The sequence below is a fragment of the Terrapene carolina genome, unplaced genomic scaffold, assembly GCF_002925995.2.
Source record: "Terrapene carolina triunguis isolate 2854851 unplaced genomic scaffold, T_m_triunguis-2.0 Scaffold998, whole genome shotgun sequence".
Classification (NCBI taxonomy): Eukaryota; Metazoa; Chordata; order Testudines; family Emydidae; genus Terrapene; species Terrapene triunguis.
This window is the reverse complement of record NW_020665349.1, coordinates 2,933,994-2,960,101: the sequence shown is the minus strand read 5'-3', so window position 1 is coordinate 2,960,101 and position 26,108 is coordinate 2,933,994. Positions and strand designations below refer to the sequence as shown.

Below are 26,108 nucleotides of genomic sequence, written 5' to 3'. Positions count from 1 at the left end.
GATGAAAGATGCCTGCATACCATGCTTTATCTTGAGCCAGATGCTCCATCCAGATGAAGCATGGTTTGCTGGGACACGTCTCTGTGGACAGCACTTCTGTATTCAAGCTGGAAAGCAGTTGTAATCAGTTCCATTTTGTACATGTGAAGTGTGGCCCCTGGGTTACTAGCCAATTGCTGATGTGAATCAGAGCTGAGCAAAGTTTGGAGGTCATTGTTTTCTACTACTACAATACTTATTTGTTTCATCCATTTATAAGGTGCCTATTGCAAGGCATCTAAGGCCTGGTCTACACTAACCCCCCAAGTCGAAGTAAGGTACGCAACTTCAGCTACGTGAATAACGTAGCTGAAGTCGACATACCTTAGTTCGAACTTACCGCGGTTCAGACGCGGTCCACACGCGGCAGGCAGGCTCCCCGTCGACTCCGCGGTACTCCTCTCGCCGAGCTGGAGTACCGCAGTCGACGGCGAGCACTTCCTGGTTCGACTTATCGCGTCCAGACCAGACGCGATAAGTCGAACCCAGAACTTCGATCCCCAGCCGCCGAACTAGCGGCTGGGTGTAGACCAGCCCTAAGTGCTGTGCAATGAAAAATAATACACATTAATACAAAAAAAATAACATAAGAACCAGACAGCCATATAAAATACAGGCCAAATCCCGCAAGAGTCAAGTAAACAACCTGCAACAGGATCATTTCCTAGCTTCCTGAGAGAAACAGAAACAGTGTAACTGAGGCAAAAGCAAAGCATGAAGGTGTGAAAGGATCGAACATAAGCCAGCTGAAATAACTGAGATTGGTGGCATGACCTAAAGGCAGCCAGTGAGGAAGGGACAATACAGTAGGAAGTTCAGTCCTTGCCCAGTCAGTATTGAACCTAGGAATCAAGAGCAGACTAATTTCAGGTGACTTTGAATGCCTGAGAGGGGGATACAGGCAATTATGAAAGTACTAGGAAGTCAGGATTATAAAGAGCTAAATATATGAGATCAAAGGCCTTTGAACTATGTCGCTGGGTATCCAATAGCCAGTGCAGATCACAAGGAGTGGATGTAACTAACTCACTCTATTCTATTCAAAAGAGCAGGCGAGTAGTCACTTTCTGCAACTGTTAAAACCTCTACATCAGTTTCAGATGGATCCTAATTAGGAGAGCATTACAGTAGCCCACCTTAGATTTGACAAATCCATGAGGACCATGGAGATGTCCATAGGTAGGAGAATTGTGTGGACTTTTCCAAATGAGTTAGTGGTGGTAGCAGCCACATTCAACCATTCTTGCAACTTGGATCTCTGTGCTTAGAGAGTGGCTGAGGGTGATCTCCAAATCCCACACCCATCTCACCAATGGTGGCCCTAGACCCTGAGTAACAGGTTACCTCTGCTAAGTACCAGAAGTCCAGCAGTCCAAGGGATAGGCATTTTGAAGTTGAAGAAAGATCTCTGATCCACTTCAGTTCTCAATGAAGCATTGCTTTATTCTTCTCTAGGCTGTATCAGCAGAGGAAGCAGGTGAAGGGGAAGAACCTCCTCCCCATTCGAGGAAGGAACAGAAGCTCACCAACCAGTTCAACTTTTGTGAGAGAGCTTCACAGACTTTCAACAACCCCGTGCGGGTATGCTGCCACTGCTCTCTCTTTCGATGATACACAAGCATGTGTTAGTAAAATCCTTCCTTTGTGACTGGAGTCCAGAATGCTTGTCTGTGTGTCATCTCCTGCAATCACTGCTAATATTAGTGGGGGAAAGAACCTTAACTAGTCGTACCTAAAACATTTGGGATGGGGAAGATGATGACACAGAGTAATGTTCACCAGATGGATTCTCTTATGTTCTGTCAGAGGGGTCTGGGACCTTTGAAAATCTAGGTAGTGAAATTTCAGCCTCACACACATGCTTGGGTGTAACATTTTTGTACTTGTTTCCCTAATACAAGAAAAGGAAGGATGGTCCAGTAGTTTTGGCACTAGCCTAGGACTTGGGAGATGTGGGTTCATGTCCCTTTTACCCCACAGACTTCCTGTGTGACCTTGTGCCTTGATTTTTCATCTGTAAACTAGGGATAGAAAAGCACTTGCCTCCTTGCTGGTGTGTTGGGGGAGCTAAATACATTAAAGTTGGTGAGGTGCTCAGAAACTTTGCTAATGCAAGCTATTTAAGAATGATAGATGTTCTCTGCTGCTGCTTTACATAAGCTCTCCCCCTCTCCGCACAGTGCATGTGTTTGCTCTTGCCATGACAGAAGATCAATATGGATTTGAGTCCTAAGGTTCCGAAATGCCTTTTGTGCTGAGACCACAGTCTTTCCCAATGGGTGTGTCTCTAAGGGTATGTCCAGCTCAGATAGATGTATGCATGCAAACTTTGACTGGTAGCACACTAAAGTAGAAGTGTAGCTGCAAAAAAAACCCCCAAAAAATAACCATAGCCATGGTGGGCAGGCAGAATGCACTAGATGCCTGAATAGATGCTCAGGTGGGACTGTGCTCAGGGTGGTTAGCCCATCCCACCGCCTGTGCTGTTGCGGCTACACTTCTGTTTTTAGCACACTAGCTCAATCACAGCTAGCCTGTGTATGTCTACCTGAGCTGGAAATTACACCTCCAGCTTGCGTGTAGATGGCCCACAGAACCCTTCCTAGCTGATCACCGTGCATGTGGTGTTTGACCCGCGAGGAGGTCAATACAAACTTTCCTATGAGTCCAAGATACTTGTTGTAGGGAGAAATTTTCCTCCCTTTCCCTGCAGTCCCACAGCCCAAGTATCCATCACTTCTTCAAAGAGCCAGAGTTCCTGCAGCCTTTCCAGCTAAGGTGTGTTCCCTTTAGATCTCATTGGTCTCTCAACCTGGCCTAGCCAATGAGAAAAATCAAGAGGCTGCAGGAATTAGTGCTGATGATTTGGGTCATGCTCTTTCCTCGGAGTCAGTACTGAACTGATGTTCTAGGACAGTGCTAAGGGGTCCTGTGATGCTGGATAATGCTGCCTTTTAAAAGCAATGTCACGCCAAGCTCCTGACCACTTGTGGTTATTGAAGATCTCATGACATGTTTTAAAAGAGGAGGGGTATTAACTCTTGTGTCTTGGCTCACTTGAGTAATTGTATTCTCCTGAACTAAAATGCCCCTGTAGTTTTACATGAACACAGAATTCTTACTTTTTGTTTTAGAACCAAATTCTGTTCTCAGCTATGTATGTGGAGTTCCATAGATAATAATGGGATTTGCTTGGGTGTATTTACAAGCAATATGTGGCCCTTAAACCATTGTGTAGTGTTGCTGTTAAAGATGTGCCACATTCCCTTCCAGAGCCTGCTTCACCTCAGAGGTCAGTGAAGTGATATATATATGGAGTTGCTCAAACATTTTCCGACTGAACAGTTTTCCGCCAGAAAATGTTGATTTGATGAAATTGAAATGTTTCATGGGAACGCACCAATTTCATTGAAATGTTTTATGGGGGAATTATCACAACATTTTGTTTTGACTTTATATTTTGTCATTTATAATATAAAAATACAAAGGTTGAAACACTTCAACTTTTATGAAATATAATATAATATAATAGTCAAAATGAGAAAGTTGGAATGAAATGCTTTGACCTCAACAACATATTTGTAAGGTCAAAATGAAAAATTTCAGACTATTTAATTTTGTGACAAATTCCAAGATTTTGACTTTTCATCCCAATTTGGGACAAAACCAAACGTCAAAATCTTGGAATCTCCCACAGAATGGAAAGTCCGTGTTCTGCCTAGCTCTTTCTCTAGTGTTGGAATCATCATTTAGTAACATTTATATAGCACTTTGGGATCCATTTGGATGACAGTTGCTATACAAATGCAACACAATGATCACTCTCCCTGCTTGGTAAATGAAAAACTCTAGGCTGCTTCCACAGCTGGACTCTTCTAGGGAACAAAGCTTCTGCTAAAGGAGATGAGGATTTTCGTGACTGTAGTCACTTGTAGATTCACTTTCATTTATATTATTTTTCAGGAAAGAGCATGTCAAATGGAGCCTCCACCTAGAGCAACCTTTTCTGCCACTGCTAACCAGGTAAACCCTTTTCCTTTGGTTGTATGCAGTGTAGCTGTAGCTGTGTCAGTCCCAGGATATCAAGTTGGTCGAATAAAAGATAGTACCTCCCCCACCTTGTCCCTTTTCCTTTTTGTAAGTTTTTACTGTATCTTTAAGGGAGTGGGATAAGGGACTGAAGAGGAAAACGTGGTGATGTAAGTAATCCTGGATGTGTTTTTAACAGTGGAAGGCACTCAGATACTACGGTGAGGCACTCAGATACTACGGTGGTGGGTCCAGGTCTGGAACCAAGACCTAACAGAATAGAATTATTAATATACCCGAATGTGGCACTGTAATAGGAAACAAAATGAGGTTATGAGGGGCCCAATGCGGGTTGCCCCCAACTGAAGACAAATTGAGAGAGGTTAGGCTATGCTGGACGTGTCCATTGGAGACCTGAGAGCTGCACTGGGAGGATGGCCCTTGCAATGATCTCAGGTGGAAGATGACCAAGGTGGGAGGCCAAAGACATGGTACATGGACTAGATATCAGCAGACCTTAAAAAGACCAATTTGCACAACAGCCAGGCATATGTTTATGAGTTTTGGAAGAAGGCTGTAGAAATTGCTGATACCAAATAGGGAAGTGGCAAGAAAAAAGAAGTGTGGCACTGCTAACCAAGGCTCTCATCCCCTGCATTATTCCTAAAGAGTGAAGGACTATTCTCCCGAAGAGCAAGTCTCAGAGGTTCTATGTCCAACTAGTTATCACCCCACTTATTAACTATGAGCCAGCCTGGCCAACCTCCCCTCCAGGAAGTCTGAAAGGAACATCTAGTGTATGGAACCGCCAAAAATTTGCTTCCTATTCCGGGGAGTTTTCCATGGAGTTTACAAATATTTGTAAAGTGCAAGATTGTGGGTTTTTTCCATCCATTGTCTAAACCATCTAGGAGAGGAAGCAACCATTTTTTGTAATGCCTGGAGTCAAATGTAGTAAGAAATGCAGTAAAAAAACACGGCGGGCCAGATTTGCAGTCTGTGTAAATTGACATAGCGTCACTATAGGTGATGGGGCTACACCAATTTACACCAAGATCTGTCCCCAATTTGTTGTACGGAATTTTCTGTCTCTCTAAAAAGCATTTTGAAAAAAATAAATATTAAGCTAACGCTTTTTACACCTGAAATTCACCAATGCTTTCGTGGAGTATGGAATCCAGCCAGGTTCACTGATTGTTTTATAGAAGCTTAATGGTCTATTTGTGATTGTTACTGATATCTGACAGTTGGCCCAGTCTGTGCTGATTTGTCCATTGTACTGGAGACACAACAGTGCACAGGACAAAGTATTAATGTAACTACATTAACTGAAAAAAACTCTAATGTAGCAGTGTGGTATGGGGAAGGGAAAATGCACCTTTGTTATGCTGAAAAACATTGCCCCAGATTATTCCTTATCTGGAAATCAGAGCATATAATTAGCATGATGTACAAAGTGCTCATCTGTCACAGGCTGGAGGAGTTCTCTTCTGACCATTTCCTGATATAATGCGACTGCTTGGGAGATTGAGAGAACAGAACTGTCAAATTAATCAAACCACAGCTGAGATTTTAGATTAAGATGCTGAAAATTAGGGGGAAAAGTTTCTGCTTAATTTTTCTAACCTCTTGTGAAAGGAAATGGATTTGAACTACTCACTTTCTCAGTTCTTCTTTCTTCCCTTTGCTCGCTATCCTCTCCTTGCTCTTCTCTCTTAACTATTCCTTTCTTCCCCCTCTTCTGCTCTTGCCTGCCCGTGACTTTCTATACAACCCCAAAGATTTGGAATATCCTTCAGCTTCTTCCCCTTCCCCCGCACCCTCTCTTCCTTCCAGCCCCCGACTAATATACATTCTGCTGCCCATCTTCATTCCGATGTTGTCTCTTCCATTTTGTGTTTGAAGTATTATCCATTTGGTCTGTCTGAATTAGATTGTAAGCATATCAGGGCAGGAATCTTGCCTTTCAAATGGTCATAAAGTCACATCTTCTATACAGCACTCCATGAATAATCCCAAGCAGAAAAAAAATGTCCTCCTGGATCCATTTGGAGAAGACATTCCAGGCTTGTGGGGCAGCAATGCATGGCAGAAGGTGTGAAGCCATTTGCATGTTTCACCTGGTTATTGACTGCAGGGTCAGGCTCCAAGTTGCAGGTTGCTAAGCAGCTACAATTGAGTTTTTTAATGCAACACTATAAATTACCTCAGAAGCAACTGCTTAATGGGCTTGTTCCATCTATTAAACACTGGTGAGTTATCCCAAGCTGGGGTGACAGAAGAAATCATAAAATCATAGACTATCAGGAGGTCATCTAGTCCAACACTCTGCTCAAAGCAGGACCAACCCCAATTAAATCATCCCAGCCAGGGCTTTGTCAAGCCTGATCTTAAAAACCTCTAAGGAAGGAGATTCCACCACCTCCCTAGGTAACCCATTCCAGTGCTTCACCACCCTCCTACTGAATAAGTTTTTCCTAATAGCCAACCTAAACCTCCCCCACTGCAACTTGAGACCATTACTCCTTGTTCTGTCATCTGCCACCACTGAGAACAGTCTAGATCCGTCCTCTTTGGAACCCCCTTTCAGGGAGTTGAAAGCAGCTATTAAATCCCCCCTCATTCTTCTCTTCTGGAGACTAAACAATCCCAGTTCCCTCAGCCTCTCCTCATAAGTCATGTGCTCCAGACCCCTAATCATTTTTGTTGCCCTCCGCTGGACTCTTTCCAATTTTTCCACATCCTTCTTGTAGTGTGGGGCCCAAAACTGGACACAGTACTCCAGATGAGGCCTCACCAATGCCGAATAGAGGGGAATGATCACGTCCCTCGATATGCTGACAGTGCTCCTATATATACAGCCCAAAATGCTGTTAGCCTTCTTGGCAACAAGGGCACACTGTTGACTCATATCCAGCTTCTCGTCCACTGTACCCCCAGGTCCTTTTCTGCAGAACTGCTGCCTAGCCACTCAGTCCCTAGTCTATAGCAGTGCATGGGATTCTTCCATCCTAAGTGCAGGACTCTGCACTTGTCCTTGTTGAACCTCATCAGATTTCTTTTGGCCCAATCCTCTAATTTGTCTAGGTCCCTCTGTATCCTATCCCTACCCTCCAGTGTATCTTCCACTCCTCCCAATTTAGTGTCATCTGCAAACTTGCTGAGGGTGCAATCCACATCATCCTCCAGATCATTAATGAAGATATTGAACAAAACTGGCCCCAGGACTGACCTGTGGGGCACTCCGCTTGATACCGGCTGCCAAGTAGACACTATCTGTTGAGCCCGATGATCTAGCCAGCTTTCTATCCACCTTATAGCCAATTAATCCAGCCCATACTTCTTTAATTTGCTGGCAAGAATATTGTGGGAGACCGTATCAAAAGTGTTGCTAAAGTCAAGGAATAACACGTCCACTGCTTTGCCCTCATCCACAGAGCCAGTTATCTCATCATAGAAGGCAATTAGGTTAGTCAGGCATGACTTGCCCTTGGTGAATCCATGCTGACTGTTCCTGATCACTTTCCTCTCCTCGAAGTGCTTCAAAATTGATTCTTTGAGGACGTGCACCATGATTTTTCCAAGGACTTAGGTGAGGCTGACTGGCCTGTAGTTGCCTGGATCCTCCTTCTTCGCTTTTTTAAAGATGGGCACTACATTAGCCTTTTTCCAATCATCCGGGACCTCCCCCGATCACCACGAGTTTTCAAAGATAATGGCTAATGGCTCTGCAATCTCATCCGCCAACTCCTTTAGCATCCTTGGATGCAGTGCATCTGGCCTCATGGACTTGTGCTCGTCCACCTTTTCTAAATAGTCCTGAAACACTTCTTTCTCCACAGAGGGCTGGTCACCTCCTCCCCATATTGTGCTGCCCAGTGCTGTAGTCTGGGAGCTGACCTTGTTCGTGAAGACAGAGGCAACAAAAGCATTGAGTACATTAGCTTTTTCCACATCCTCTGTCACTAGGTTGCCTCCCTCATTCAGTAAGGGGCCCACACTTTCCCTGACCACCTTCTTGTTGCTATCATACCTGTAGAAACCCTTCTTGTTACTCTTCACATCCCTTGCTAGCTGCAACTCCAAGTGTGATTTGGCCTTCCTGATTGCACTCCTGCATGCCTGAGCAATATTTTTATACTTCTCCCTGGTCATTTGTCCAAGCTTCCACTTCTTGTAAGCTTCTTTTTTGTGTTTAAGATCAGCAAGGATTTCACTGTTAAGCCAAGCTGGTCGCCTGCCATATTTACTATTTTTTCTACACACCGTGATGGTTTGTTCCTGCAACCTCAATAAGGATTCTTTAATATACAGCCAGCTCTCCTGGACTCCTTTCCCATGTTATTCTCCCAGGGGATCCTGCCCATCAGTTCCCTAAGGGAGTGAAAGTCTGCTTTTCTGAAGTCCAGGGTCCATATTCTGCTGCTCTCCTTTCTTCCTTTTGTCAGGATCCTGAACTCGACCATCTCATGGTCACTGCCTCCCAGGTTCCCATCCACTTTTGCTTCCCCTACTAATTCTTCCCGGTTTGTGAGCAGCTGGTCAAGAAGAGCTCTGCCCCTAGTTGGTTCCTCCAGGAAACTGTCCCCTACACTTTCCAAAAACTTCCTGGATTGTCTATGCACTGCTGTATTGCTCTCCCAGCAGATATTGGGGTGATTGAAGTCTCCCATGAGAGCCAGGGCCTGTGATCTAGTAACTTCTGTTAGTTGCCTGGGGAAGCAGGGCTTTAAAAATCCTGGGGCTCAATCCTGTAGTCTGTGTACAGGCAAAATGCCCATTGACTTCAACCTCATTTCAGTGGAAGTGTTTCTGGGGTTAAGACTGTGGTATCTTTTGAATGTGTTGATGTCTGGTATACTGGTCTACGTTTGTTTGCTGGAGTGGAATGAAGTTGCCTATTAGATTAGACAGGAAGTCCTGACTCTTGTTCTGTCTCTCTCAGTGGGAGATCTATGATGCCTATGTGGAGGAGCTTCAGAAACTGGAAAAGTCGAAGGAGAAAGAGAAGCAAAAACCCCTGGTTGCAAAGAAAGAAGACAAGGCGAGGGGAAGAAAGTTAACCTCTCTAGAGTCTCAGGTACATGCCATATGTGTAATTCATGATTCTGGTCAGAGCTGGCGGTCAGTCAAGGTGCATTTATAACTCCAACCTGGCTGAATGTTAGCAGCTCAAACTTGCCAGGGGGTTAGCCATCTCTGACAGCAAATAGTGACGCTATGAGAAATTCAGAAATTGTTTTTGCATATGCACAGTGTGAAATTTCCATTTTCAAGTTGCTGTGCTCTTTACGGGAATGTAAAAAATGCCCAACCAGAACACTGATGTGAATTCTAGTCTGTGAGCGAGGTTTGTACCGCCGTGTTACTGTGCAGTTCCGTCGTTGTGTATGTTGTTTGACGATGCAAATGTGGAAGAACAGGATGAAATCAGTAGAAATATTGGTTGAGATTTGCAAACCATTTTAAAGGGATTTGGGAAGTCATTCAGGTGCTTTTGAAAATGTTACCTGTTGTCCATTAAAGTTACATTACATCCTTGGGGTTTTTTAATTTAATATTTTTGTATTGTTAAAAATATACACCTACATTTTCAAACCTGACTACTGATTTGGGTTGCCCCAGTTTGGGAATATTGAACTTGAGCTCCATTATTTATTTAAATGTAGAATTATAGAAGAGAGACCTACCCAAAGCCTTGTCTAAACTCTATAGTGCCACTGTGGCACTTCAGTGTAGACACTACCTACGCCGATGGGAGGGATTCTTCTGTTATCATAGGTAATCCACCTCCCCAAGAAGCGGTAGCTAAGTCTGTCTACATGGAGATTTAGGTCAATTTACCTACACCGCTCAGGGGTGTGGATTTTTCACACCCCTGACTGACGTAGTTAAACCAATCTAATTTTCTAGCACACTTACTAATTATACAATAGATTAAAATCCCAGCAGCAGCAAAATGATCATTCCAATGGGAGCGCAGCCAGGCAGCTACCTATTATCGACCCTGTTATCATTAGGGGAAGCATAACCTCAGCCCTCTCTGAAACCTGGTCAGACAGATGCATTTTGCAGCGTCCCCAGAGAGTCGCCACATCTGGGCTGTTTCAGATCTCGGGGAGCAAGTTCCAGAATCCCGGAGCCCTCGCAGAGAATGCCCTGCCCGCCGCCCCTTCTCTTTTATAACAAAGGAGATCCAGCTCAAACAACCCTGTTGATGGCTGTGCCATTATGGCCTGGGGAGAGCGGGAGGCCCCTCAAGTATGCTAGTCCATAGGCGCTGAGTTTTCTTTTTCCCTGGGGGTGCTCTACCTGCCCCCACTCCAGCCCCTCTCCCAAACCCCGCCATCGCTCCGCCTCTTCCTGCCCCCGCTCCAACCCCTCCCCCAAGGCCCTGCGCACCTGCCGCTCTCTACTCTCCACCCTCCCCCAAATATCTCCCCCAGCTGCCAAACTATTTTTTTTCCATGAGTGCTCCAGCCCTGGTCATAACCAACACCTAAACTCCACCTGTAGATCAATAAGCAGCCAGTGCAGATCCCAGCGTGCTGGGGTCACGTGCTCCCTGCGAGATGTCCTGTTCAATAAGTGAGCTGCTACATTCTGCACCAGCTTCAGTATCTGAGGGCAGGTCTACACTACAGACTTATATTGTATAACTACGTCACTCAGGGCTATGAAAAATCCACCCCCTTGAGCGACGTAGTTATATCGGCCAAATCCCTGGTGTACACAGCGCTATGTCGGTGGGAAACTTCTCCCGTCGGCATAGCTACCGCTTCTAGAGGGTTAACTACACTGACAAGAGACGCTCTTCCGTTGGTGTGGGAGCATCTTCACTTAAGTGCTACAGCAGCGCAGCTGCATCGATGCATCTGCACTGATGCAGCGTTTTCAGTGTAGACCTAACCGGAGTGGTTTAAAGTGTCCCTTGTAGAGCACAGTGCAGTAGCCTGACCCTGAGGCGAGAAAAGCATGGATAACAGTGGCAAGGTTTGCATCTGAAAGAAAAGGTTGCAACCTCCAGGCCACACGCAGATGGCGAAAAGCTGACTGGGTTATGGTTATAATATGATTGTCAAGCAGGATCTGGGGTCTAAAATCACCCCTACATTGTGAACTCTAGCAACTAATGGCAGTCATAGTCCCTAAGGTGAAGGGGCTCATATTACCTCCACCGTCTCCTCCAGCTGCTTCTCCTGACCCATCATCATCATCTCATTCGTCTCTGGGTTAAGCGTCTGTCTGCTTGCTCTCAGCCATGCCCTAATGAGAAGGACCTGATTTTCAAAAAGTACTGAGCATCCACCCTTTGAAAATCAGGTCTTTTCCACCTGTCTTAGGTTGGGCACCCAAAAACTGAAGCATCTGTAAATGATTAAAAGGTCTTATGAAAGAAAATGATCTGGGTTGACCCACTGTTTGTAGGCTTTGCGGTAGAAGTGACTTACAAAGGAGAAAAAATTGGGGTGCCACCCCTATTTACTCCTTTATGATGCATAAAGAAAGCCTGAAAGATTTTTCTCAAAAAGGCAGGAGGGCATTTTCTGCTTGGTGTGTACATTAGAGATTCAGGTCCCATCCTGGCTGAAAGACTCTGGTGGCTCGAGTACAAATGAAGTGATGACATCACATGAGTCAGGAGAGTGAAAATCAAGCATTTGAGAGTATACATTGTACCCCTGGGTGGGTTGTCAGCAGTGGGGATTGAACCGGGTACTTCAACACATGAGCTACTACTGCCCAAGCTATAAGACCAATCTCTGTTAGCTAAACTATAGCAGGCTCATTAACCTGTAGGTGTGACCCAGGGAACCCTGAGTGTATTACAAGAACAGAAGCGATTTTTAATCAGACTGTTTAACACTTTGGGTGGGGAGCTGTTAATACCTATTTAATGCCAATGTTTCATGAACCCTTGGGAGAGAGGAAGTCTGTACAGCAGTGGTCTCCAACCTTTTTACGCACAAGATCACTTTTTGAATTTAAGTGCAACCCAGGAGCTAACCTGCCCTGCTCCTTCCATTCCCCCTCCCTTCGTTGCTCACTCTCCTCCACCCTCACTCACTTTCACCAGGCTGGGGCAGGGATTTGGGGTTGGGGTTCAGGAGGGGGTGCAGGCTCTGGGCTGGGGCTGTGGGGTTCAGAGTGTGGGAGGGGGCTCCAGGCTGAGCCTGGGGTAGGGGGTTGGGGTGCAGGAGTGGGTGAGGGGTGTGGGCTCTGTGAGGGAGTTTGGGTACAGGAGGGGGCTCTGGGCTGGGGCAGAGTGTTGGGGTGCAGGAGGGGGTATGAGGTTTTGGCTCTGGAAGGGGGGTCAGGGATGGGGCAGGGGGTTCAAGGTGTGGGAGGGGGTTCGGGGTACAGGAGGGGGTATGGGGTGCTGGCTCCAGGAGGGGGCTCAGGGCTGAGGGTTGGGTTGCGGGCTTCCACTGGGCGGCACTTACCTCCCGATCGGTGGTGCAGCAGGGCTAAGGCAGGCTCCCTGCGTGCCCCGGTCCCACACCGCTCCCGGAAGCGGCCAGTACGCCCCTGTGGCTCCATGAGGCGGTTGGCTCTATGCGCTGTTCCTTCCTGCAAGCACCGCCCCTGCAGCTCCGATTGGCCGCAGCTCCCCATTCCCAGCCAATGGGAGCTGCGGTGGCAGTGCTTGCAGGCAGGAGCAGTGTGCAGAGACCCCTGCCCCTCCCCCCCTCAGGGGCCACGGGGGAGTGCTGGCTGCTTCTGGGACCAGCGTGGGGCTGGGGCAGGCAGGGAGCCTGCCTTAGCCCTGCTGCGCCGCCAGACTTCTTGTGGGCAGAGATCACGATTGACTGGCAGAGACTCCAGGACTGACCAGTCAGTCGTGATCTATGGGTTGGTGACCACTGCTGTACACAAATGTGCACCAGTTTAACTAAAGGTGTATTTTAAAACTCATATGGTTAAACTGGAGCAAACCCCTGTATAGACGTTCTTATTTTGGTTTAAAAGTAACTTTGGTTTAGCTTCCTTCTCTCCTCCCTCTTCCCCCGAATTAAGCTAATTCAAAGTAAGACACTCAGAGCCAAATAAGACCATCTACACAGGGTTTTGCATCAGGTTAACTAAATAGGTTTAGATACTGATTTAACTTAAACTGGTGCAACTTCTGAGGGTAGGCAAGGCCTTTGTTAAAGATGTTACACCTCTGTGTTTTGAGTTAAGGTGTGAGACCTGTCAGTGAACATCCTTTGAGACCACCAAGCAGTCCTCCAGTAAACTAGATTGGACATGTTTGATATTTCGAAGGTATCGTTGTTATTATTATTTATTACTGATATAGCATCACCACTGTTGATGGCGCTGCAAATAAACACATACACACCAATCCTGCAGGATCAAAGACTGATGACAACAGGAGTTCCTCATGCAGAAAGCTAGCAGGATTGGGCTGTTGGTTTAGACATGTACCTATCTCATATGGTGTACTGTGTAAGGGGCTGGTTCTGCAATGCTTATGTACGTGAGCTGTCCCATAGAAATCCATGGGATTTTTAGTACCGGGGGGTAGCTGTGTTAGTCTGTATCCACAAAAACAACAAGAAATCCGGTGGCACCTTAAAGACTAACAGATTTATTTGGGCATAAGCTTTCGTGGGTAAAAAACCCACTTCTTCAGATGTGGGATTTTTAGTTTGAGTAAGGACTACTTGCATGAGTAAGTGGGGCAGAATCAGGCCTCAAGTCAACAATATCATTATTTGCTTGGAACTATGGGACTGCCAAAAGCAGATCATTAAACTGAAATAGAAATGAAGCTACATTATACCAAACTGCTGCATGCTTCATTGACTACAGTGGGCAGTTTTAAATTGACACATTGATGATCCCCTTGGCTTTTTCCTTTTCACTATTAGCCCTTTCCAGAGGTGACTCCCGGAAAACTAAAAGGGCAGTATGTTCTGAGCAAGTGAAAAGAAATGCTGCTTCCTGCAGAACAGTCAGCCTGCAGAATTCAGAGCCACGGGGGGGTCAAAGAGTCATATTCTTGGGTGTAAAATAAAGCATAGAGAATTTCCTGATTGCCAACTCTGGTGCTGTGCAAACTGAAATGATCAAGTGAAATAATTCATGACTAGAATCTTTTATGTTTACTCCTGGTGAGCAGTATCATACTCCATGAGCGAGCCCACTGAAGTTAAAGTATCGAGGGTATCAGAATCTGGACCTTGGGGTGTAAAGTATAGTATTGTACCATTGCCTAAATGCATCCTGAATAGGTTTTTTTCAGCCTCCTCAGAAGCAGAGCTGGTCAAACTCTGAAAGAAAAACAACAACAAAAAGGATTTGGGAATATTTGTGTACATAAGTGCTGATTTCAGTTCACTGTAATTAATGGGGCCATAGCTGTAATCTGGAAGCACCTGGATGACCGCTGGGTATTTGTGAAAATGTTTGCAAATCCTGAATGTTAGCTAATGGTTCAGCTGAACATTCAACCCAGAAAGTGCGTGGTTTGTTAATCACTCACTATTCTCAGTTCTGCTGTTTAAAATGAATTCATTATCCAGCCCAGTGGCAGTAATTGTCTCATGTTCATTAGGTGACCAAGGACACCACACAAACAGCTGAGAGTGAAAACGAACAGTTCATGGACAATCCGTCATCTGAAATGATTTACCCTTTGTGACTGTCTTTAGCACTTTGCTTGTTTGGGATGGTGTGTTTGCAGGGAACAGGGCTGGCATGAGGGCCTTGGCTGTCTTAAACCCTATTGTGGAGCTAGCTTATGTGTTCAAAGTTCCTTCGAAAGCAGGGAAGACTTGTAGCTATAATATGTTATTTGGTGGTGGTGCAGCAGTTACAGGATTGGCATCAGGGGGATTTATGTGTTCTGGATAGTTTATTACACATCAGCAGAAGTTGCAGAGTTATACATTGTGACTGGCTTGCTGCTGAAATGTAAACACGAAGCATTTATCAAAAAAGAATATCAATGACAGGTCGAGCCATTTATTTTCAAAGCACTAGTCCATTATCCAGTCATAGCGTATGATTCCATTCACCTTATTGTTGTTCTGTAAAATAGTACACTTCAAAAAAACAAACAAAATATTTAGTTAGCTGGTGAGATTGTGTTTAGAGTCAGAGCCTGGCCAGGAGTGGCTTACAGAGGAAAAATCAATTTCACATGGACCTTTAAAAAAATGTGGCCTATCAAGTCCATTGAAGATTAATTTTAATAAGATACAGAATTAATCAAACCTGAAAGAGAAAGTAACCCAATTAGAAAACAGCTTACTTTGATTTATATTAGTGCCATACAGGGGCTTATTCATGGTTGCGTTACTGAAAAGTTACAGCCTAACTGGCTAATAAGAAAACTGACATATGACTTTTCTACTTCTTCTGGACAGAATTTAATTGGCTCACGCTCAGTTCCTGTAAACAAAGATTTTTTTAAAAGTCAGCCTATTTCATACTCACCAAATTAAAACAGATGATCATCTTTCAGGCACCGTCTAGCATTCATCTTTGAGAGTGTAACTCTCCTGGGTGCTGTTTTGGTACAATAGAGTAAGTATCCTCTGCTAAAAGCAACAGGGGGTCCTGTGGCACCTTTAAGACTAACAGAAGTATTGGGAGCATAAGCTTTCGTGGGTAAGAACCTCACTTCTTCAGATGCAAGTAATAGAAATCTCCAGAGGCAGGTATAAATCAGTATGGAGATAACGAGGTTAGTTCAATCAGGGAGGGTGAGGTGCTCTGTTAGCAGTAGAGGTGTGAACACCAAGGGAGGAGAAACTGCTTCTGTAATTGGCTAGCCATTCACAGTCTTTGTTTAATCCTGAGCTGATGGTGTCAAATTTGCAAATGAACTGGAGCTCAGCAGTTTCTCTTTGGAGTCTGGTCCTGAAGTTTTTTTGCTGTAAGATGGCTACCTTAACATCTGCTATTGTGTGGCCAGGGAGGTTAAAGTGTTCTCCTACAGGTTTTTGTATATTGCCATTCCTGATATCTGACTTGTGTCCATTTATCCTCTTGCGTAGTGACTGTCCAGTTTGGCCAATGTACATAGCAGAGGGGCATTGCTGGCACATGATGGCATATATAACATTGGTGGACGTGCAGGTGAATGAGCCGGTGATGTTGTAGCTGATCTGGTTAGGTCCTGTGATGGTGCTGCTGGTGTAGATATGTGGGCAGAGTTGGCATCGAGGTTTGTTGCATGGGTTGGTTCCTGAGTTAGAGTTGTTATGGTGCGGTGCGTGGTTGCTGGTAAGAATATGCTTAAGGTTGGCAGGTTGTCTGTGGGCGAGGATTGGCCTGCTTCCCAAGGTCTGTGAAAGTGAGGGATCATTGTCCAGGATGGGTTGTAGATCACTGATGATGCGTTGGAGAGGTTTAAGCTGAGGGCTGTAGGTGATGGCCAGTGGAGTTCTGTTGGTTTCTTTTTTGGGCCTGTCTTGTAGCTCTGATACTATCCTCTGCTGATCTTCACTTCAAGGTGCAATCTCAGACATGAAGTTGAGAAGCCTAGGAGTGAGAGTGAGAGGAACACGGGCCATATTCCTGCTGATCTCTGTGGGGATCAGCAGAGACATTGCTCCTTATCCTGGGACAGCAGTACTTGCGTGGTAAGGGGCATTACAGGGAGAAGAATTGAATTCTTCTGAAGCCGTGAACACTGACCGCTGCTGAAGGCAGCTTAACGGAGTTGGCGGACCAATGAAGATCCAATATGGCCTATCTTATGTTCTTCAAGTTGCAGTGGGGGAGGTTTAGGTTGGATATTAGGAAAAACGTTTTCACTAGGAGGGTGGTGAAGCACTGGAATGGGTTCCCTAGGGAGGTGGTGGAATCTCCTTCCTTAGAGGTTTTTAAGGTCAGGCTTGACAAAGCCCTGGCTGGGATGATTTAGTTGGGGATTGGTCCTGCTTTGAGCAGGGGGTTGGACTAGATGACCTCCTGAGGTCCCTTCCAACCCTGATATTCTATGATTCTATGATTCATACGCTGGTGGCATATGAATTTGTTTAATTGCTCTCATCTTTCAATCATATCTTCAACTTGCCAGCATTTTAACCCCCGTGTCCATTAGACTTGTTCAGTGCAAGATGCCGATTGCAGCCAATGGCAGGTCTAAACTTGGGTTCCCCACATTGGTAATGCTGCAGGAGCTGAACAAGAGTTAGCAAAGGTGGGGAATTGTTAAGAAATGTCTCTCGTGTCGACAGGCACTATGATGACTGGAGAGCTAGTGAAAAAAAGACATTGCAGGAGGCGAGAAAAGGAAATTGGTGCAATTGTGGGGAAGTGATTTTTATTCAGACCTTTTACAGTTTTGTTAACACCCATTTAATTTCAATGGCTAATGCATGATTTGGAGAAAGGCAGTCTTTGTTAGAAATCCATCACCACCACCCTGCCTTGCCACCACCTCTAATAAATTGTGAGAATACCAATATACATACTGGGAAATTTCCAAGTAGTCCTCCAGCAAAACCTAGGGCAGAGCACAGTTGGTATCGCTAAGGTACAAGCAGGAAAATCCCATTTTAAGGGTTCCTTTTTAATGTATCATAAAGAGATAAGTAAAGGGGATATGCTCAAAAAAGGGAGGAGAGAATGTGGCTCTGACAGGCTCCCAGTCACCCAACCCCTTTTCCCCAAGACCCAGCTCCTGTGCCGCCTCTTCCCCCCAAGACCCTACCCCCTTCCCCATCGCTCGCCCTTATGACGGTAAAAAGTGGGAGGGAATAGCCTCCCACTTTTAAAAGTGAGGGTGGGGGCATGGCCCTCTGGCCCCCCTGTTCTAGTGCCACCTGCAGGATGGAATTTTCCACAGTGCTAAGCCAGTGAGGAGCCTAGTTCTCATTGACTTTCATAGGCAATTGGACACAAAGCTGCCTTTTGTGCCTTTGAAAATCTCCCCCACAGTGTGACTGACTCCGTTAGCTATGTGCTGTATGATACTGTTGATCTGCATACAACTTAAAGTCGAGTTCCCTGAGATTTATTGAAAGGCTTTTAAACCCTGTGATATTTGCTTGTCCACATGAGACCCCGAAGCCCCTTAGACCAGAGATCCAACAGGAGAGGGGGGCTCTACGCTCATTTTCAGGAAACCACGGCACAGGAAGAAATTTCCCTTTCTTTCAACATGTTGGTTGTAAAATTGCTCCTCATTGTTTTCCTTTTTGGCAGAGTGATGATGTAACCAAGGTGACCAAGGCAGCTAAAATAGTGGAGCGGATGGTCAATCAGAATACCTTTGATGACCTTGCACAAGGTACGGCCCGCACCGCGGGACTTTCATTCACACTCAGATATCGGTTGTGCGGAAGAGACCGGCACACCATCGTGACAAGGGTGCTGAAAGCTCCTTTGAGAATGCAGGTTGTGGGTTTTCAAAGCGGCCTAGGACAGTTCTATTCAGTGGTATTTGGGTGCCTAACTCTCTGACTCCATTGGAAAGCCCAGCCATAATCCGTTACAATTGACCATTCTGTGCATCAAGCCCTGGATCAGTACCATGTCGCTGATCACTTCCCCAGAGAAGTCAGAGGCTACTCACCGTTAGCAACTCTGTGGCCTCACCTGGCAAAGTGACTCCCAGGGAATCATCACCCGTACATGGAGAGGAAGAAGATTGGTGAAAAATGTAACAGAAGAATTCCCGTTTGCTCTACCGGCTGGCTGTACAATGTTGATCCTTTCCAAGGTCACCATGACAAAGTGCAATCATTCATGGAATGTTACGTGAAGCCATGTCACAAAAGGCCACCTCTGATAGGCTGCCCTTTGCCCTAAGTGACCACTTTAAGTGGCCCAAAGGTTGCCAATAACATTTTGCTTGCTCCATATTTAAAATCCACAAGCTAGATTCAGCCCCTTCAGCTGACAGAAGCCAGGACACAGCCTTCCCAGCAATGGAAAATCTGCCTCGGGGAGTATGGGGGCAGTATAAGACACCCACAGTATTGCTTCCACGGGGGTGGGCACAGCCAGCCCACACAGTCCCCAGCGTAGCGCTGGCCTGGGAAGGTTTATGGCCAGGACACATGGAGGATTTACTGATTCTATATATACCCCGTGTAGCCTCTCCTTTGGAGCCCTGAGGTCAATTTAAAGCTCCCCCTCCCTGGCAGAGACCCCAAGTGAGGGCTACAGCATTTTATTCTAATGTCTAATGGTTAGGGCAGGGAGATGTGAGTCAGGACTCCTGGGTTCTATTTCTAGCTCTGCCAGTGAATAACTAGGTGACGCTGGGCAAATCGCTTACCAGTCCAGAGCCTCAATTCCACCATCAGGAAAGTGAGGCTAGTCATATTTCTCTGCCTCCCAGGGATACCGTGAGGACAAACTAATTAGTGAGAGTTTGTAAAAGGCCCTGAGATCCTCAGTGCGAAAGCACCTCAGAAGTGCCAAGGATTATTATGTATTCGTACCGCAAGTAAAACATTGCAGTATGCAGGTGTTACAACTTCATAACCCTAGAAAGATTACAACAGGGAATCTGGGGAGGCATTTTCTGGTGGAGTTAAATTTTGTCTTGATTCAAAGAGGAGATCTGCTAACAGGAGGGTGATATCAATATAGTTGGCCAGATTCTCAGCTGGTGTAACTCAACAGAGCTTCATTGACTTCTTTGGAGGCACAGCTGAGGATCCGGCCCATTGCCTTGCTGACCACTGTAGGCTCTCCTACATGTCCCTGTGGCGTGGGGAGCTCTGTGCATGTAGGTATTGGGAGAGAACTCCACCATTTACTGTTGCTGTCTACCTACCTCCAAAGTGACCTGCATAGAATAATGATACCTAGCTTTTATACAGCACTTGTCATCAGCAGATCTCTAAGTGCTTTTACAAAGGAGGTCAGTATAATTATCCCCATTTTACAGATGGGGAAACTGAGGCAAAATGACTTGCCCAAGGTCAGCCAGTGGTAGAGCCAGGAGTAGAACCCAGGTCTCCCGAGTCCCAGGTTGACACTATTCCAGTGGGCATGCCCGGTGCTTCACAAGATGCAGGAAGACAAGATCACAGCCCAAAGATGCTTGTTATGTACGGGCCCAGTCCTGTGTGTTCAGTGGGAGATGAGAATCCTAGAACCATAGAGGTCATCTAGTCCAGTCCCCTGCACTCAGGGCAGGATTAAGCATTATCTAGACCATCCCTGACAGGTGTTTGTCCAACCTGCTCTTAAAAATCCCCAATGATGGAGATTCCACAACCTCCCTAGGCAATGTATTCCAGTGCTTAACCACCCTGACAGTTAGGAAGTTTCTCCTAATGTCCAACCTAAACCGCCCTTGCTGCAATTTAAGCCCATTGCTTCTTGTCCTATCCTCAGAGGTTCAGAAGAACAATTTTTCTCCCTCCTCCTTGTAACAACCTTCTATTTACTTGAAAACTGTTCTCATGTCCCCTCTCAGTCTTCTCTTCTCCAGACTAAACAAACCCATTTTTTTCAATCTTCCCTCATAGGTCATGTTTTCTAGACCTTTAATCATTTTTGTTGCTCTTCTCTGGACTTCCTGTGGCCAATGGGACCTGTGGAGCTGGCGCTCGGGGCGGGGGCAGCACGCGGAACCCCCATGGCCGCTGTTGCACTTAGAAGCTGGACGTGCCGCCTGCTTCCGGGAGCCACGTAGAGCCAGGGCAGGCAGGGAACCTGCCTTAGCCCCACTATGCCGCCGACTGCACTTTTAGCGCCCCGGTCAGCAGTGCTGACCGGAGTCGCCAGGATCCGTTTTCGACCGGGCGTTCCGGTTGAAAACCGGATGTCTGGCAACCCTACCCTTTATCTGTCTTGTCTGATTAGACTGTAAGCTCTCTGGGGCAGGGACCATCTCCTGCTATGTGTGCGTACAGCATCTAGTACGGTGGGGCCCTGACCTCACTTAGGGACTCTAGGCACTACTGGGGTACAAATAATAAATCTCAGGCATGAGAAAACAAGCTCTGAAGGTCTGTGTGGCGCCTACCCTTTAGCTAGGGGAGAGGAATGATCTTATGCTCCACCCGCAGGCACTGGTTACAGGCAGACCCCTTTTGAATGCACTGATCTTCGTTTCCTCTCCTTTTAGATTTTAAATATTTTGAGGATCCCGCCGATGAATACAGAGACCAGGAGGGGACTCTCCTTCCACTGTGGAAGTTTCAGTATGACAAAGCCAAGAGGCTTGCAGTTACTGCCATCTGCTGGTGAGTGTATTTGTTGCAGATTTTATCTCCTAAATCCTTGGGCAAGAATGGAATGAAATGACGCACTCCTGTAAGCCAGCGTCCCTGTGAATTGTCGTAACTTGGAAGTGTAGCTCCGTTATCATGGCAAGAAGCCCAACATTTTGTATAAAAACATTTGGAATGCTTTCACTGGGAACACTGTTTGTTTGGAATAATTCAATTCAACGATCATTCGTTGGTGGTGGATAAACATGCAGGTGCTTCTGGGCAGCTGGCACCTGCTGTGGTACTGAATGTGCCAGGCACATGCTCGGATTCCATTGCCCTTCAGTGGAACACGAGCACACTGCTGACTTCGTGTGGCGCACCAGGGCAAAGAGGTTAAATAAATGGAACAAATAAGAGTCCCTTCCCTTGAGAATCGTAAAACCAGATTGGACAGATCTCTGGAGAACATACAGGAGGGGTCAGTCCTGCACTGGCCTAGGGGGAGGTAGGAAAAGAACTATATGAGTTAATGAGTATATTTTTGGAAAGCAGAGGCTTTGGTCTGTGCACAGGAAAAAAAAGAGCAGGATAAAGTGCCGATGCAATCGCATGTTCCAATTAGGTAATTGCATGTGCAAAAGGATAAGTGAGACTGCAGTTAAAAACCCACAGTTGGCCCGTGCAGATAACTCGGGTTCTGGAGACTCAGGCTAGGGAGCTGTTCAATCGCGGTGTAGATGGTCAGGCTCGGGCTGGAGCCCAGACTCTAGGACCCTGCGAGGTGGGAGGGTCCCAGAGCTCAGGCTGCAGCCTGAGCCTGAACATCTCCACTGCAGTTAAACAGTCCCTTAGCCTGAGCTCTCCCCCTCCCTTCTCCCCCAAGCCTGAGTCAGCGGGCACGAGCCAGCCGCGGGTGCCTAGTCGCAGGGGAGACCAACCCTCTGTCTCTGTTCCAGCACAGCACTTCTAATCACATATTGTACATTAAGCATGTGTTTTAAGCGCGGTCCTGAGTAGAGATGCTTTCCTGAATCGGAGCCCTAAGTAGCTATCTGTATGGTTGTAATGGGTGTAGTTGTACATCGCAGAGGGCCTGACCCAACCTAGCATTGCTATCTCAGTTTACCTTCTTCCTTGTCAATCCAAAACATCACCTCTGATACTTTCAGATTAACTTTCCCTTTCTGGGGTCATAGAATCATAGAATATCAGGGTTGGAAGGGACCTCAGGAGGTCATCTAGTCCAACCCCCTGCTCAAAGCAGGACCAATTCCCAACTAAATCATCCCAGCCAGGGCTTTGTCAAGCCGGGCCTTAAAAACCTCCAAGGAAGGAGATTCCACCACCTCCCTAGGTAAAGCATTCCAGTGCTTCACCACCCTCCTAGTGAAATAGTGTTTCCTAATATCCAACCTAGACCTCCCCCACTGCAACTTGACACCATTGCTCCTTGTTCTGTCATCTGCCACCACTGAGAACAGCCGAGCTCCATCCTCTTTGGAACCCCCCTTCAGGTAGTTGAAAGCAGCTATCAAATCCCCCCTCATTCTTCTCTTCTGGAGACTAAACAATCCCAGTTCCCTCAGCCTCTCCTCATAAGTCATGTGCTCCAGACCCCTAATCATTTTTGTTGCCCTCCGCTGGACTCTTTCCAATATTTCCACATCCTTCTTGTAGTGCGGGGCCCAAAACTGGACACAGTACTCCAGATGAGGCCTCACCAATGTCGCATAAAGGGGAATGATCACGTCCCTCGATCTGCTGGCAATGCCCCTACTTATACAGCCCAAAAGTAGGGTCTCATTTATTAACATACAATAATACTCAGCTTCTCCTCCCCAGGCCTAATTCAGCTTTTTAATTGATAACAGGTGTCAGCCTCCACAGAGCCTCCCTCTGTGCTCAAAAGTCTTTGAAATCCTTGACCAGGCTTTACCTTCAATATAGCACCCGCTAAGGCTTCACAGACCTTTGCAGCCCTCTCAGCTGAGACTTCTCCTCCTCCCTGCCGCTCCCTCTGCCTGGAAGCTCTGGAGAATCAACTCTCCCCTGCTCTCCTTCAGTCCTCACTGCTTAAGATTAGTTAAAGGCTTGTCTGATAAATCTGTGGCTGGTCATGTGATTGCCAGCTGACCCGCCTCTCCGCACCCCATCCCACCCCATCCACTACAATTCCCAGCTCCCTCAGAGACATGTCCCTACATGCCTGTTTCTGCAGGGCGTTGGGCCTTGGAACAGGGCTGGCGGGCTCAGGGTTCCCCGCTACCCATGTTACATGTACACACTTGCAGGTATATACTCTTTTACAGCAGGATCTTGGGCTTCCATATGGGAAAGGTTGTCCCATTAGGTCTTTTCTATCTTGGGCAGAGAGAATTGTTAAAGAAATTGCAGAATTATTATTATTTATTTATTTATTTATTTATTATCTATTATTGATTGTTTATGGTAACACCCATGAGGAGCTCACAATCTAAGGCCCTGATTCAGCAAGATACCTAAAGTCAATGGGACGCTGTTTCCATAAAGTTGGGCACATGCCTAAGTACCTTGCTGAATCAGGGCCCAAGGCCGGAAAAACGACGGTTTCTAGTTTAATCCCATGCATGCCACTGCAGTAAGTATATTTTAGAAAAATACTGGGGAGACAGTTGTGTGAGAATTACAGAATAAAGCTAAAATGGGAACCAAAATGGGGGGGGGGAACAGTTTTCATGGGTATTTTGTGCTGTAATAATTACTGCTATACATCTCCAATAAATACTAAGTAAGAGAGAACAATAGACTTGTATGTCCCAGGTATGGATTTGTGTTTTTCAAATCTTTTGTAGTGACAGTGGATCTAATGGTTAGAGCAGGGAAGTCTGGATCCTGGGTTTTATTCCTAAAGAGTGCAAATTATCACTTACCGTCATTATTATAAGTAAAAATGGAGAGATAAAGAAAGAAGCATTAAAAGGCAACTAATACTAAAAGGATAAGAAAATATAATTTAACTGAACATAAAATTAACCTGTGGAATTCACTTCCACATCACCATCATTGAGGCAAATAGCTTAGTAAATTGCAAAGAAGGATTAGTTATGAAAGCTTTCTGTATCAAAAAGTATAGTATTGGCAGGTCAGTCCTCATGCTTCAGGGAATAAACTGATCACCAGCTGGGACAGGAAGTTCCTTGTGGAAGTGAATGATCTTTGTGGACTGGAAGAAGGCGTATGATCATGTACTAAGATAATTTGTTTGGTGGAGTTTGTGACGGAAAGGTGTGCTGGAAGGATAGGTCTGTCTTATCCTTATCCAGGTATATATGATGGAATGTCTACTGTCATTAAAACCAAATGGGGCTACAGCAGAGGATTTCTAGTGAACATTGCCTTCCACCCGGGGTCAGCGTTGAGCCCCTTTTTGTTTGCGGCTGTCTTGGATGTGATTAGTGAGAATATACGAAGGGAGCTGCCTTGGAATATGCTGCTCAGTGGTTGCAGAGTGATATGTGCAGAAGATTATGAGACCCTGCAAGCCAACTCTGAACAGTGGCAAGACAGTTTTGTGCACCTGGGACTCAAGAGTGAATGTTGGTAAGACTGAGGCTTTGATAACTGAATGAGCAGGACCCACTATAAAGGATATTACAGGCAGAGAGCTTAGAATGGTGAAAAAATGTAAATACCTAGGCTGAGTGGTTGGTGACAATGGTGCCCTTCTGAGTGATGCCTGACACCATACCAAAGCTGCCTGGTGCAAATGGTGGGAGCTGATCCCAGTTTTCTGTGATTAAAAAGGTGCCAATAAAGATAAAAGGGAGAATGTATCAAACTGTAATTTGACCCACCCTAATGTACAGAACAGAGACTTGGCCAGCCACGAGAAAAGAAATCAGTATGCTCTCCACCATGGAAATGAAGATGTTGAGACGGTCAAATGGTTGGATGCTCTGTGACAGGAAACAAAATGAGATTGTGTGGAGCGTAATGCGGGTTGCCCTAACTGGAGACAAGTTGATGGAGGCTAGGCTACGTGGCCAGGGGCACGTTCAGCAGAGATATGAGAGCAATTTTGGAAGGATGGCCCTTGCAACGATTGTGGATGGAAGACGAGCAAGGGGGAGGCCAAAGACTCAGTACATGGACTAGATATCAGCGGACCGCGCAGAGACCAATTTGCATGACAGCCTGGCATACAATCATGAATTTTGGAAGAAGGCTATAAAAGTCGCTGAGCCCAAATAGGGAAGCGGCAAAGACAAAATCTGTCTGAATGATCTTATGTTATGGAACTTATGTGCCTTCCTCTGAATCACCCCTCACTGGCCAATGCCAGACAAGATAAGTGAGTGGGTGGCCCCTTGTTCTGATATGGTTTGGCAGTTGCTTTGCTCCTGTATCCACAATGGTGGAAACTGAGACTTCTTCTCTCTTCCTCTAAGATATAGGGGTTTTTTAAAAGCATATTTTCAGTGATTGTGAAATGTACAAGGCGGGGAGCCCTGGAGACTGAAATCTTATTGTTGTCATCTTTGATGTAGCCCTTCCTTATCCACTCCATGTGTTGCCATCATCCCCTGTTGTCTGAGTCCATGCATAGGTCTTGATCCTGTGAAAAATTAGGCACCTGCAAAGCTTTAGTCACATGTGTAAGTGTTTGCAGGATCAAGCTGTAGACTGTTGGCTCTTTGGGCAGGTAATCTGGCTTTATTCTGTGAAGCCCATGCACATCTGTTGAGTTAGATAATTAATACTCTGTTATATTTATTTTTTTGTTACAGGAATCCGAAGTACAAGGATCTGTTTGCAGTGGGACATGGCTCTTGTAAGTTACAAATTAAACAATATAATTCAGCGATCTAAAAGGGACATTTCCAGGTTAAATAATAAGATATAATTTTAAAATATTGCACAACT

The 26,108-nt window shown here is 45.8% G+C and overlaps 1 protein-coding gene across 1 annotated transcript in view; it reads left to right on the top strand.

Annotated features, from left to right (window-relative positions):
* Positions 1-26,108, top strand: part of DNAI1 (dynein axonemal intermediate chain 1) — a 265,393-nt gene that overhangs the window by 13,361 nt on the left and 225,924 nt on the right. The window contains exons 7-12 of the mRNA XM_029913866.1: positions 1,495-1,620; positions 4,003-4,062; positions 9,014-9,148; positions 18,235-18,319; positions 21,119-21,236; positions 25,973-26,016. Of these exons, the coding sequence (XP_029769726.1) occupies positions 1,495-1,620; positions 4,003-4,062; positions 9,014-9,148; positions 18,235-18,319; positions 21,119-21,236; positions 25,973-26,016 (568 nt within the window). The remainder of the gene's footprint in view (positions 1-1,494; positions 1,621-4,002; positions 4,063-9,013; positions 9,149-18,234; positions 18,320-21,118; positions 21,237-25,972; positions 26,017-26,108) is intronic.